The sequence below is a fragment of the Pristiophorus japonicus genome, chromosome 4, assembly GCF_044704955.1.
Source record: "Pristiophorus japonicus isolate sPriJap1 chromosome 4, sPriJap1.hap1, whole genome shotgun sequence".
In the NCBI taxonomy this organism is placed as follows: Eukaryota; Metazoa; Chordata; class Chondrichthyes; family Pristiophoridae; genus Pristiophorus; species Pristiophorus japonicus.
The window spans coordinates 97,978,071-97,991,951 of NC_091980.1; the positions used below are offsets into that span (position 1 = coordinate 97,978,071).

General features: G+C 41.8%; 1 protein-coding gene across 1 annotated transcript in view; it reads right to left on the minus strand.

Moving 5' to 3' along the window:
• Nucleotides 1–3,179: 3,179 nt before the first annotated feature.
• htr4 (5-hydroxytryptamine receptor 4) overlaps nucleotides 3,180–13,881 on the minus strand; it is a 212,358-nt gene continuing 201,656 nt past the window's right edge. Inside the window, exon 6 of the mRNA XM_070877655.1 lies at nucleotides 3,180–3,252. Within this exon, the coding sequence (XP_070733756.1) occupies nucleotides 3,180–3,252 (73 nt within the window). The remainder of the gene's footprint in view (nucleotides 3,253–13,881) is intronic.

Sequence of the window (13,881 nt, forward strand, 5' to 3'; positions counted from 1 at the left end):
ATTACACTCGGTCCCTTCATCCAAATCATTAATATAGATTGTAAATAGTTGAGGCCCCAGCACCGATCCCTACAGCACTACACTAGTCACTGTTTGCCAACTGTTTGGAAAATGAACTATTTTTCCCGACTCTATTTTCTGTTAGTTAGCCAATCCTCTGTCCACGCTAATATGTTACTCCCAACCCCGTGAACTTTTATCTTGTGCAGTAACCTTTTATGTGGCACCTTATCGAATGCCTTCTGGAAATCCTAATTCCTTTAGTTCCTCTCTTCTCATTTTTTTGCATGCCGACTGAGATCATCTCTCCTTAATTTAAATATGCAGGGCCATCAATCATGCCGGCAGTGTTGGCGGACCCTTGGAAAATGGCAGACGCTGTCGGACCCGCCACTGGCTGGCGAGAGAGCAGTGACTGCCCAATTTTCGTTACTTTTTGCCGGTAATGGGTAGCGTAAGGCCCCTGAATTTTTAGCCCCTTGAATGTGTCATCCTTCAGGACTGACCTCTCCCATTATTCCCTCTTTGAATCCCTTCAATTTGTTTTCCATCCTGATGTCACCTTGCTGCACCACTCTTGACTTCTTGAGCACCACTGTATTGTTTGGTGCTTGGCCTACATCATATCTAGTATAAGCAGTTCTACATCAGCAAGATTGAAGTTGCACTGTTCGGCTGCCATTAAAATCTCTGCACCTTGGCTTCTGACTTCTTGCCTCCCCCGATTCCAATGCAGACTGAGCCTGATGATGCATAGCCTGAATCTGAATTTGACTCTGAACTGAATTTCGCACTGACATCCTAGTTATCAGCAAGACCATCTGTATACACCGATGCAACAATACCCACCCCTACTCCTACTTCACCCCAGCCATTGCCACTGAAACTCTCTCTGAGCCTTATCGCCTCCAGATTTGATTATTCTAATACCAGCCAGCCTCATGGAATATTAAATGTAATCATAATTTCCGTGCCTGTAAATTTTAGATACTTTTTGCTGAATACTAATATGAATAATTTAGTTTTGAAGGACAGGTTGAACCTCCCTTATCCAGAACTCCCTTATCCGGAACCACCTCTCGCCCAGAATCATTCCCGGCCACCGGGTGACACGTGCGCAGAACTCCGACATGAAGAAATTGAAGTCCTTCCTTGGTGCCGACTCCCGCAATCACTGGCCTGACCCTGCGATCCACCGCCCCCCCCCACCTTGATCTCTCTGCCGCACTCCCAGCCCCAAGCTAGCCAGCCCCGATATCCCCTTGCTCAGTACCTGTACCATCCAATTTAATGTGACCACCCCTCATCCGGAAAAAAATCCCTTATCCAGAACAGGCCAGGTCCCAAGGGTTCCGGATATGGGAGGTTCAGCCTGTATAGTGAAATATTGGGCAGTATACAAATTGGATATTTAGTTCGGTATTTTAACAATATATAGTAAACCAAGACCAAAGACCAAAGACTAAAGCTAGACAAAAAGTCTCACATCCAAAGTTCTAAATAATGTAAGTTGTTGACAATGCAATTAGGGCTAGATTTTCAGTTTGAGGCTGGCTCTGTTTTTGCCCCGTTGGGAGCTGCAATGGCTGCGGTAAGCTCTTCTGAGTAGGCAGCCAGCTTCCAGCGTCTCGCTGGTGTTTTCTAGGCCCGTTTCAGCAGGGCTCAGAGCATTAATGCCCGGAAGAGGCGAGCCGGTGTGCAACGCTCCAGGTTGTGACACCGGCTCGATTTTTGGCTCCCGCCCGACTCATAGCACTGCGTAGAGCGCCGTGCTGGGACTGCCTGTGAAAATGGACGGTCCAACCTGTAGCCAGTGCAGTGAGGTAAGTAATGCCGACCTCAGGTAACTGTGATTGTTTTTTTTTTTCGATTTATATTGTTATTTAGCGTGCGTTATTTATTGGGGATGTTTTTGGTGTTTTTTTTAGTTTTATCTTTCTCCACAGACCTGTCTTAGAGCACTCCGAGGTGGCTCTTTAGCTTGGGATTTTTGCATGCTCAGCTGGCCTAGTGCCCTAGGAGTGCAATGCTTCCCTTAGCGCTCCGCCCCATACTCAGGGCCCAGCTGTCCAATTTTGCTGACTGAGGCGCAAACTTTTTCAAGGCGATATCAGGATCGCCCCACCGTCATTAACCCTCCAAAATCCTAAAAGCCGAAAATCCAGCCCCAAGAATATTTTTTTAAAAATCACACAAAAATTTATCTTATAATTTTAAATATTTATTTTCCTCCCAAAACATCTGTCCAGCATTTGAAAAAAATCGCATAAGTTATTAAAGCTATTACACATGGAACGAGGAAACAATTCAGTACCTTGTGATGCAACAAAATCTGATATAAGCAATTTTTTCTCTCAAAGTATTCCTGCTTCATGCTATATATATACATATATAAAATGATATTTGATCAATATGAATAGCCAATTGATCCTGTTGAACATTTCTACCAAGACTATAAATCTATGTACACAGACTTGCTTTAGATAATATCTAGGAATAAAGGACTACACAGGTATATATTAAACATTGCTTCATTTTCTAATAACTGACGATGTGTGGGAATTAAAGGAAAAGCTTATGACTCAGTTGCTGGAGTCAGTAATCTCTCATCTCTCATTTTCGATTAAAAAGCAATGTGGGTTACAATTTTCATGGAGACGATACCCCTAAAACTCCTTTCACAATGTAAAACATTTTCAATGCATCAGACAGCATTTGTGTTTTGATGACATTTAAGACACACTTACATGACTTGGCTTTAAAGCTTACAAATAATACACCCCATTTATCAAGCAGAAACTCAGAATACTAAAAGATTGCTACTACTCATAACATGTACATTTCAGACTTTTTTTGTTCTTTTCCTCTACAGTTTTATTCTACACATTTGGTCCAACTGAGTTGTCACATATTAACAGAAAAGTACAACATAAGCTCTTAATTTTAGAAGCCACTCATAAAAATTCCCATTAGTATATCTTATTCACCATAACAAATATTTACAAAGATCCTGTTCCAACCATGAAAGGTAATCTTTTATTTGGGGTATAATGGTACTGTAAACATATATTTAGATTTTGTTAGTGGGAGCTGAGTTTTATGCTGAGAGAAAAAATTAATTCCAGTGATGGGATAAGGCCATACATTCTGAGTTTCGATCCGGTTCAGAAGCACGATGTCTATGATTCAATATCAGTTTGGTGAGAGAGATTCTCATGCTCCTGCAGATGGCCATTGCGTAAAACTGTGTACCTATAATTAAAAAATGAACAGGGTTCAGCAGATAATTAAAAAACGAGTAAGATAGTTCCTTTTAACCTGGGGAATGGAATTTGCTTGCACTATGTTAATAGAATTTTATAATCTACTTCAATCTGTCCAATATTTATTCAAAATAGCCAGGTCAAATCAAGGGGTCAGTTTTCAACCTGCTGCCCAGGCAAACTGGCATTACAGATTGACTGTCAATTAGCAGAAACCATCCGATGTTCCTTTCCATTGATGCCAATCTCAATTTTAATACCATGGGGACGAAATTGATCAACTTACCACCCACTGCCGCCGACATTCCTCTGCCCAGTGCCACTTTTGGGGTGGCCTGGAGCGAGCGGGAGGGAAGAGCCGCTGGGAACCGCCCGCTGACGTCAGCGGACGGCCGAGTGGCACAACTGAGCTCCCGCCTGCCGAGCTCCCATATTCATGCGGGCGGGAGTTGGCGGGAGTCAGCGCCAGAACAGGGGTGGACCGCTGGCTGGAGGCTGGTTTGTCCCCGATGGTAAGTCTGAAGATACTGAAAAAAAGATGAATGAACATTTTTTTTGTTTCCAAAATGACTTACCTGGATGGGGTCCCCTGAAGGTCTTCTGATAGTTTTTAAATTTTTTCTGATGATTTTTATTTTCAGCTGTTCGACCCACCATGGGCCCGACTCCATCCTCGGCGGCACTTGGGTGGTAAGCGCCTCTGCCACCGAGAATGAGACCTCCCGCCCGCTGCTGCCCAGATTGATGGTGTACGTCGTTCATTTGCCGCTCGGCGACCTTCGAGGGACCTCGGCGATGAAAACCCCGCCAAAAGTACCGTCCGGTACCTCGGTGGCCATCGGCGGCATATTGGATGTCACTTGGGTGGGTGGCGGCCTTGACCAAATTCTGCCCCCAAGCCGGCAAGTTGAACATCTATATCCAAGAATTCTTGTTGATCCACTGAAAGCAGTGCTTAATCTTAGTTGAATGGGACTGAAATTCGGTTGTCTAGTGCCTCAGGTCACGGCTAGAAGGGATGTTAAAGCAAGCGTAATAACTTACTGACCGGGCGTGCAGCTTTTAGCGACCAGTCGGAAAATTCAGTTGAAGGCTAACTGGGGCACAAAACGCTAGCGCCTGGCTGCTGACTATCAGTCCGATCATGACGTCAGTTGGGTGCAACGACCCACTAGTGCCCCGGTTGCTAAATTCGGTCCGGCCGTCTCATTCAGCGACCGCCACTAATCACATCTGAAAAAACAGTCAGTACAGCCTTCCACAGTTGTTAACTGGAGGCTACTTAAAGGGATGAGGAGGTCGCAGTCAGTGCAACGTTTGCACAGAGCACGGTGCGTGAGCCTCCGAGTTTGCAGCGGCAGACAGACATAACAGTACAGCTTGAAAACAAGTGATTGTGAAAACTTTAATGGGTGCATTACTATACTGCGCCTTTGAGACTCGACTTTTCCCGGGATTTCAAATCGGACTTCGGAGCATGCGCAATAGATTCCAGAATTTAATGTGAGCATTTTCTTTAGCGCTCCCCCCACCCCAGGCCTAATGTGTAATGGCTGATTTAGTGCCACTGTCAGCTCTTGGCCCGATTCCAACAAATTTCTTGGTGGGAGGTGCAAACTTTTTCAAGGTGCTATACTTACCGCTCCGCCTGGATTAATGACTCAAAATAGGCGGTAACGAATTTCCACCCCAATGTCTTTTGACTTTTTAAATCATGTGCATTTCAAACATTTATAAGCTGCAAATATGATAAAAATAAGTGACACAGAGTGGGACTAGAATATTGCTTCTATACTACGTGTTAGTGAGACTACACAGTACATGCCTCTTAATTTGAACTTGCTTTATTCAAATAATTTGATAATTTGAATTGAAACTTGAAATTGGTTAATTCAAGCTGATTTGATTTTTTGAAGAAGAAAAATACTTTTGAAGTAACAAATAGGCTATACACATTCAGATCAGATTAAATTTGTATGCATTGGGAAAACATTTTTGTCATGTGGTAAAAAAAACAATGCACAAATAGAACATTAATTCATTAACAGCATAAAACAACCAAACTTTTAGTTCATTCTTAAAGTGCACTGTTTTTATTCTAAGAGAATGCAATTAGCTTTTTTCATCTTAATATGGTAGGACAGAAACTTCTGCTATGGTCAGGTAAATTGAAAAATTCAGGTCATCTCTTTTTTATTCTATTGACAAATATCACAATTAAACTAAAGACTTCAGTTCAATATTTTTTGAGAAGAACAGTTCAGCACACATAGTGCACGGGGTACGTTAGCATTGTGGTAATGTTATTGGTCTAGAAATCCAGAGGCCTGGACTATTGATTCAAATCCCACATGGCAGCTGAGTAATTTTAATTCAGTTAGTTAAATAAATCTGGAATAAAAAGCTAGTATCAGTAATGGTGACCATGAATTTACCTGATTGTTGTAAAAATCCATCTGGTTCTCTAACATCCTTTAGGGAAGGAAATCTGTTGTCCTTACCTGGTCTGATCGATATATGACTCCAGATCCACAGCAATGTGGTTGACTCTTAACTGCCCTCTACGGTTCAAGAAGGCGGCTCACCACCACCTTCTCAAGGGCAATTGGGGATGGGCAATAAATGCTGACCTTGCCAGTGATGCCCCCATCCCAGAAACAAATATTAAAAAAACATAAATGGACTTAATAGGCCACATTGATTGCGCGCAGCCAGGTGTTAACTGGTTCATCATAATAAAAGAGGCAAAGTGAATGGAAAGCCAAAGTTTCAGTCAATTCAGAAGCAAAGGTGTAGAGATGAAACATGTAAACAAAAACAATGGTTTAGGTTGGTAACTAACAAATAAATAAGAAAGATTTGCATCTGTATAGTACCTTTCACATCCTCAAAATGTCCCAAAGCACTTTACAACCAATTAAGTATTTTTTGAACTGTAGCCACTGTTGTAATGTAGGAATATCTTTTGAGTTTTCCTTTGATCTGAATTATTCAAGTTAACTGACCATAGCAGAAGTTTCTGTCTTATTAAAATAAAATGAAAAAAAACAAATTGCATTTTGTTAGAATAAAAGACAGTGCGCTTTAAGAATGAACTAAAAGTTGTGTTATTTTATGCAATATGTTAATCATCCTCAGGCACATATATTAATGAAATATGGATTAAAGAGATCTGACTGAAATTAATTATATTTTGAAAGGCTTCTTCATTAGTGGGTCAAAAATAATATTGAATGCTTAATCATTATGGGCCCAACATTGCCCAAGCCGTTTTTTTGGCGTACTGATCTGAAGCACGCCAGCTTTGCTTGCTGGAAAGGGCACCAGAAAAAAGGGGCCGCTCTTCGGAGTCCCCAGAGCCATGGCGTGGCGTGGAGACTGAAGGGGGGGGGGTGGAGCAACAGGCCAGCGCAGAAAGCACTGCCGGCACCTGCGCGCATGCTCAGTAAGGGCTGCGCGCATGCTCCTACCCTCCTATTGCATCCTGTGGGCTGTGAGCAGGACCCGATGCTCGCAGCCACTATCCCCGGCGAAGGGACGCCCGATCCCGCCGCACCTTATCCCCGGCCGAGTAGACTCCGGCCGTCCCGCTGAGTTCCCGGGTAGATAAGGACTTTGCTTTTATTTTTTATTTAGTGGCTGTGCTTGTGTGGTTGTGCTTGAGACTTTTGATTGGGTGGGGGGGGAAGGAGGAGCGTTTTCGGGGGGGGGGAGGAAAGTTTTGGGGGAGGGAGGAGGAGTGTTGGGGGGGGGGGGAGAAGGAGAGTTTTGTGGGCGGGGGGGAGAAAGAGTGTCTCTCTGGCTACCTCGCCCACCCCACCCCCCACCCCCCGCCCCGTGACATCGCGCCCAGCAGCTCGCATTTCTCCGGTAGGATTTACTTCATTTTTATTAGTATTTTAATTGTTTGAGCTTTTCCTTGCAATGTTTGTTGCTTGGTTGTTGAAGTCCTCTCCAGTTCCCTTCTCTCCCCTATCCCTGCCCTAATGTCAGCTGAATGTGCGCTGCTTTTTCTTCACTGCCCGCAAGGTTTTTCAGAGCTGGCCACATACGCAGACCTAAGTGGATTCGGAGTATGTTTTTGCTGGCCAAAGTGACATAAATGGCCAAAACTGGTGTAAGTGGGAACGCCCCCTTTTGAAAAAAAAACTGACCTAAGGAAAATCGTACCTAACTGACTTACTCTGGAGCAAATCTTGGGGGGGAAATGGCAGGTTTAAATTATGCCAGAAGAAACAACTTACTCCAAAAAAATTGATGCAAGTCATGGCCAGGATTGGGCCCTAAGTACTTTATTTATTCTATTTGCTGGCAAAAATAAATTATACATATTCAAAATATTTTTCATTTCCTCTCAGCTGCATTGTAATATGTGTGGAGGATGCTTTAGTGCTCTCTGCTCAGAGCTTTCACCTTTAGTCTGTGTTTATTTATGATTATTACATTTCTCTAAATAAGCTTTTAAGTCAAACAATCGAAGCTGTAAGACTCCTGTGATATTAAATGGTTCATCAGAACTCCTGATGCATCATAGAACCCCAAATAACTAGCTGTGTGACGGAAAACTACTTCAGAAATATAAAATATTCCTATATGGATGCTGTATGTACATTATTAGTAATAAAAGCAATTTAAATGTTTATCCCATCCACAAAATAATTCACTATAAATATTGGCATATACAGGTCGATACTTCAATCATATTCAAAGAATATTTATATATTTAAATCACATTCTAAGAATATTTATACATTTAAATTATATTCAAAGAATATTTATATATTTTTAAATATTTTTCAGTCAAGGAGTTAAATGTTTTCAGAAACCTTACAACTATTTATAAACTAATATCTGTGCCGCCAGCAATAAAATATTTCATTTAAATTTCCATTTAAGGAGCTTTCAATATGATGGCTCACGATCTGCTGAGGGTGAGGCTGAATTTGATCCAATAAAGAAGCTAATCTATGGTATACTGGAACAGGAAATAACCAACAATGAAAGCATTTCCTCCTACAAAAGGTGGAAAAGGAAAAGTATTTAGGTGTCATTATTATTTATTTACTTAAAGTTTTCAATCAACATCAAACTTTCCAACAATGCTAATCAAGGACAAATCTTAAATGCATTCAATAATTTATTTGTTGAATCTATGAATTACATTTTGAGTTTTATAGTTGATATTCTACTTCCATCACCAACCACTCCCATATACAGACCTTGGCTCAACAACCACTCCCATATACAGACCTCGGAATCACCAACCATTCCCATATACAAACCTCAGCATCACCAACCATTCCCATATACAAACCTCAGCATCACCAACCACTCCCATATACCGACCTCGGAATCACCAACCATTCCCATATACAAACCTCAGCATCACCAACCATTCCCATATACAAATCTCAGCATCACCAACCACTCCCATATACCGACCTCGGAATTACCAACCACTCCCATATACAGACCTTGGCTCAACAACCACTCCCATATGCCAACCTCGGAATCACCAACCACTCCCATATACAAACCTCAGCATCACCAACCACTCCCATATACCGACCTCGGAATCACCAACCACTCCCATATACAGACCTCGGAATCATCAACCACTCCCATATACAGACCTTGGCTCAACAACCGCTCCCATATACAGACCTCAGCATCACCAAACATTCCAATATGCAGACCTTGGCTCCACTCCTCTCCCACTCTGATCTCTGTTCCAACGAAGCTCAACATAAGCTCGAGGAACAGCACCTCATCTTTCAACTGTGCACTTTACATTTCGGACTCAACATTGAGTTCAACAATTTCAGACCATAATCTCTGCCCCCATTTTTCTGGACAGCAGCTGTTGGCTTTTCCGACGTTCAGTTAAGATCAGTGTAAATTAATGGGGGAATTCATATTGCAAGCTATAATGACGACAACAGCTGTCTAAACAGCCAATCACAATACAGAATGCTTTTCGTTCACTGTTATTACCCACCACAAATTCTGGTCCATTAACTCTGTTTCTCTCTCCACAGATGCTGCCTAACCTGCTGAGTAGTCCCAGCATTTTCTGTTTTTATTTCAGATTTCCAGCATCTGCAGTATTTTGCTTTTGTAATATATTAATTTCAATCATTTAACAGGAATTAAAACTCAGGCAGATACTAATTGACTTTTGGCCCACTCAAACAAAACGTACTTTGCAGAAATAGTCAAAAAAATTCAAAAATCATCCTGTGTGCATTATCTCCAACAATGTTGCCTAATTTTTGTCACTGCGTTTGGAATCCTACATGCAATCTTGGATATTATACAGCTAAATTGAGGTCAATGTGTTGGGGAAGGTTCAAAGAAAAGAAAAAATGATTTTAGGTCCAGGGCTCTAAATTGTGAGAAGAAATGTGTTGTGTTGATCGAAAAGAAGATTAAGGGGCAACATGACACAGGTCTTCAAAATGATGGTGGATGTATATAATACCTGAAACTTTTTCATAGCCTTTGCACTACATTCAGAATCTGTTTCCCTCCAGCAATTGTTACCTTTATCCATTTATACAGTTTACTTTAGTAACCTTCTATGGTAATTTATTGCACAACTTGGGTGAAATTTGCAGATAACCTCTATTCTTGCTTCTTAATCTCGTCAACTTCAATTCATTCTTTTCAAAGTTTCCTCTTTTGCAAGGAAAATGTTTAATACCTGGAATCATAGAAACATAGCAAACATAGAAACATAGAAAATAAGTGCAGGAGTAGGCCATTCGGTCCTTCGAGCCTGCACCACCATTCAATAAGATCATGGCTGATCATTCCTTCAGTACACCTTTCCTGCTTTCTCTCCATACCCCTTGATCCCTTTAGCCGTAAGGGCCATATCTAACTCCCTCTTGAATATATCCAATGAACTGGCATCAACAACTCTCTGCGACAGAGAATTCCACAGGTTAACAACTCTCTGAGTGAAGAAGTTTCTCCTCATCTCAATCCTAAATGGCCTACCCCTTATCCTAAGACTGTATCTCCTGGTTCTGGACTTCCCCAACATTGGGAACATTCTTCCCGCATCTAGCCTGTCCAGTCCAGTCAGAATTTTATATGTTTCTATGGGATCCCCTCTCATCCTTCTAAACTCCAGTGTATAAAGGCCCAGTTGATCCAGTCTCTCCTCATGTCAGTCCAGCCATCCCTGGAATCAGTCTGGTGAACCTTCGCTGCACTCCCTCAATAGCAAGAACATCCTTCCTCAGATTAGGAGACCAAAACTGAACACAATATTCCAGGTGGGACCTCACCAAGGCCCTGTACAACTGCAGCAATACTTCCCTGCTCCTATACTCAAATCCCCTTGCTATGAAGGCCAACATACCATTTGCCTTCTTCACCGCCTGCTGTACTTGCATGTCAACTTTCAATGACTGATGAACCATGACACCCAGGTCTCGCTGCACCTCCCCTTTTCCTAATCAGCTGCCATTCAGATAATATTCTGCCTTCGTGTTTTTGCCACCAAAGTGGATAACCTCACATTTATCCACATTATACTGCATCTGCCATGTATTTGCCCACTCGCCTAACCTGTCCAAGTCACCCTGCAGCCTCTTAGCGTCCTCCTCACAGCTCACACCGTCACCCAGTTTAGTGTCATCTGCAAACTTGGAGATATTACATTCAATTCCATCATCTAAATTATTAATATATATTGTAAAGAGCTGGGGTCCCAGCACTGAGCCCTGTGGCACTCCTCTAGTCACTGCCTGCCATTCTGAAAAGGACCGGTTAATCCCGACTCTCTGCTTCCTGTCTGCCAACCAGTTCTCTATCCACGTCAGTACATTAACCCCAATACCATGTGCTTTGATTTAGCACACCAATCTCCTGTGTGGGACCTTGTCAAAAGCCTTTTGAAAGTCCAAATACACCACATCCACTGGTTCTCCCTTGTCTACTCTACTTGTTACATCCTCAAAAAATCCAGAAGAGTTGTCAAGCATGATTTCCCTTTCATAAATCGATGCTGACTTGGACCAATCCTATCACTGCTCTCGAAATGCGCTGCTATTTCATCCTTAATGATTGATTCCAACATTTTCCCCACCACCAATGTCAGGCTAACCGGTCTATAATTACCCGTTTACTCTCTCCCTCCTTTTTTAAAAAGTGGTGTTACATTAGCAACCCTCCAGTCCATGGGAACTGATCCAGAGTTGATAGACTGTTGGAAAATTATCACCAATGCATCCACTATTTCTAGGGCCATGCTTGTTCACTCATCTCTGTGATTCCTCAAGGACAATAAGATGCATTTTATGATTAAATGACTAGGCTGCAGACAATTCCAGATGGGGTATACATTATAAAGCAACAATATAACCTCTTTAGATTTGTACTCTTTCCCTCTGGTAATACAAACCTGTACTTTTTCCTTTATTTTTACTTAATCTAAGCATTGAGCTGCTGGTTTCATAAATGTATCAGCTATTATCACTAGATAGCTTTTAAGAACAGTATATTGAAGATTGTGGGTTCAAGTCACACTTTAGAGACTTGAGCATAAAAATATAGACTGCACTGTCGGAGATGCCGTCTTTCAGATGAGACTTTAAACCGAGGCCTCATCTGCTCTCTCAGGTGAACGTAAATGATCCTATGGCACTATTTCGAAGAACAGCAGGGGAATTATCCCCGATGCCCTAACCAATATTTATCTCTCAATCAACATTACTAAAAAACAGATTATCTGATCATAATCATGTTGCTGTTTGTGGGAGCTTGCTGTGTACAAATTGGCTGTATTACAACAGTGACTACACTTCAAAATAGTATTTCATTGGCTGTAAAGCACTTTGGAATGTTTCGTGGTATATAAATTCAGGTCTTTCTTTTTCTCTATTTTGCTTCCTTACTTTCTGTTGTGTTTTAGGCTTTTTATTGACCTTCTGCACTAAATTATTTTGACTCTCATATATTAGATCACTCTCAAGGATGAGTCACAAGTCCCTTTTTCTTTGAGAATGTCTATAATTGCCTTGAGATCTAACTAAGCTTTCAGTGTTATACCTGGGAAATGAACTGTAAATCCTATCTTGCAATTGCTTTTAGCTACCGGACTTATACCTGCATAAAATCTCACTCTGGTGTTCTATAGTTAACACAGTATCATACCATATGCCATTTTAAGTTTAAAATGTCAAGCAAATTTATTTTACAAAAGATGAACAAGCTGATAGGTAACAATACTATAATATTGTTATATATTTATAGTAGACAACCTTCCACCTAACTCCTAAGATTGTAAATCTAGGAACTAAGCTCAGCCTCTGTAAATAATTGAAATGCACACTTCTCTTCTTTTTCTGGGAACTTCAAGCTATCTGGTTGTTTCTCTCAGATCTCAAACTATATAGTTGCTTTTCTGAGATTTCAATTTGTTTCTCTTGTGGGATTTTCCAGATGCTTCTTTGAAACAGAATGGGGGTAATTTTAATTTTGGGCGAGAGTGTAAAATGGGCGATGTTGAATTATATGTTCTGTCTTATATTCCCTTCTATTGACTTCAATACAAAGGAATATGGGGTTAGAACCTCCACTTTTTTTGCATGCTTAACGCCCACTTAATGCCCATTTTACCGCTGAAATGATGTATAACGCCCATATATCACCCATTTTGGCACAAAATGGAAACTGACGGGCATTTTAGGAAACTTATCACCGAGCGTTACTTTCCCCATGTGCTTAAAGCCTGGAAAAAAAATAATACTGCCCGCCCACTTTTTTGGGGCAAAATCATCAAAATGGGCGAAATCAACACCCATGATATTGCGTTACTTTCTGCACTGATTTAATGCCGAGATTCAATATTAACGCCCGCCCACTGTTTTTTGTTGTAAAGAGCATATTTACAGAAACTAATGGCCATGAGATCGCCCAGTGTCAATTTCACCACCGCGCACACATATCGCCCACAATATCGCTCGCCCAAAAAAACGCCCAGAAAAAGTGGAACTAACCGGAACTAATCACAGCGTTATGGACGTCATGTTCTAAATCACGTGTTGCATCATTGAAAAGGCTGCTGTGTTTCAACCTTGGTGGAGTTCGGATGTACTCTGCAGGTCGTTGTAATTGATGTGAACATCTCTACAAACATCTTGACCATACAGTGACCGATTGGAATTGAATAGGTGTCTTCGTCGGGACATTCCTTCTTTGTGACCAATCGGTGGAAAACAGAGAGCTACTGCAATGGGGCCTGTCCTTTCTCACCCTCTCTTGGTGACCAATTACAAGCAGCAGACTCGACATCGCCGAAGGAACGCTCCACCTCATTATATACTCAATGTAAGACGTGACAGACTGATGAGGAGAGCCAGACGTTACACACCCCACAAGTACAAGGAGAAGCATTCTTACCTCAACTTGCCCGACACCACCTGCCTTCGGAGACTGCGCATCCACAAAGAGGTTATCAGGAAGGTATGCCAGCTGATAAGGGGAGATCTGCAGCCTGCCAGCACCATCAGTACTGCACTGTCTGCCGAGGTCAAAGTCACGGCGGCACTGTCGTTCTATGCCTCGGGTTCTTTTCAGGACACAGCTAGAGACATTTGCGGACTTC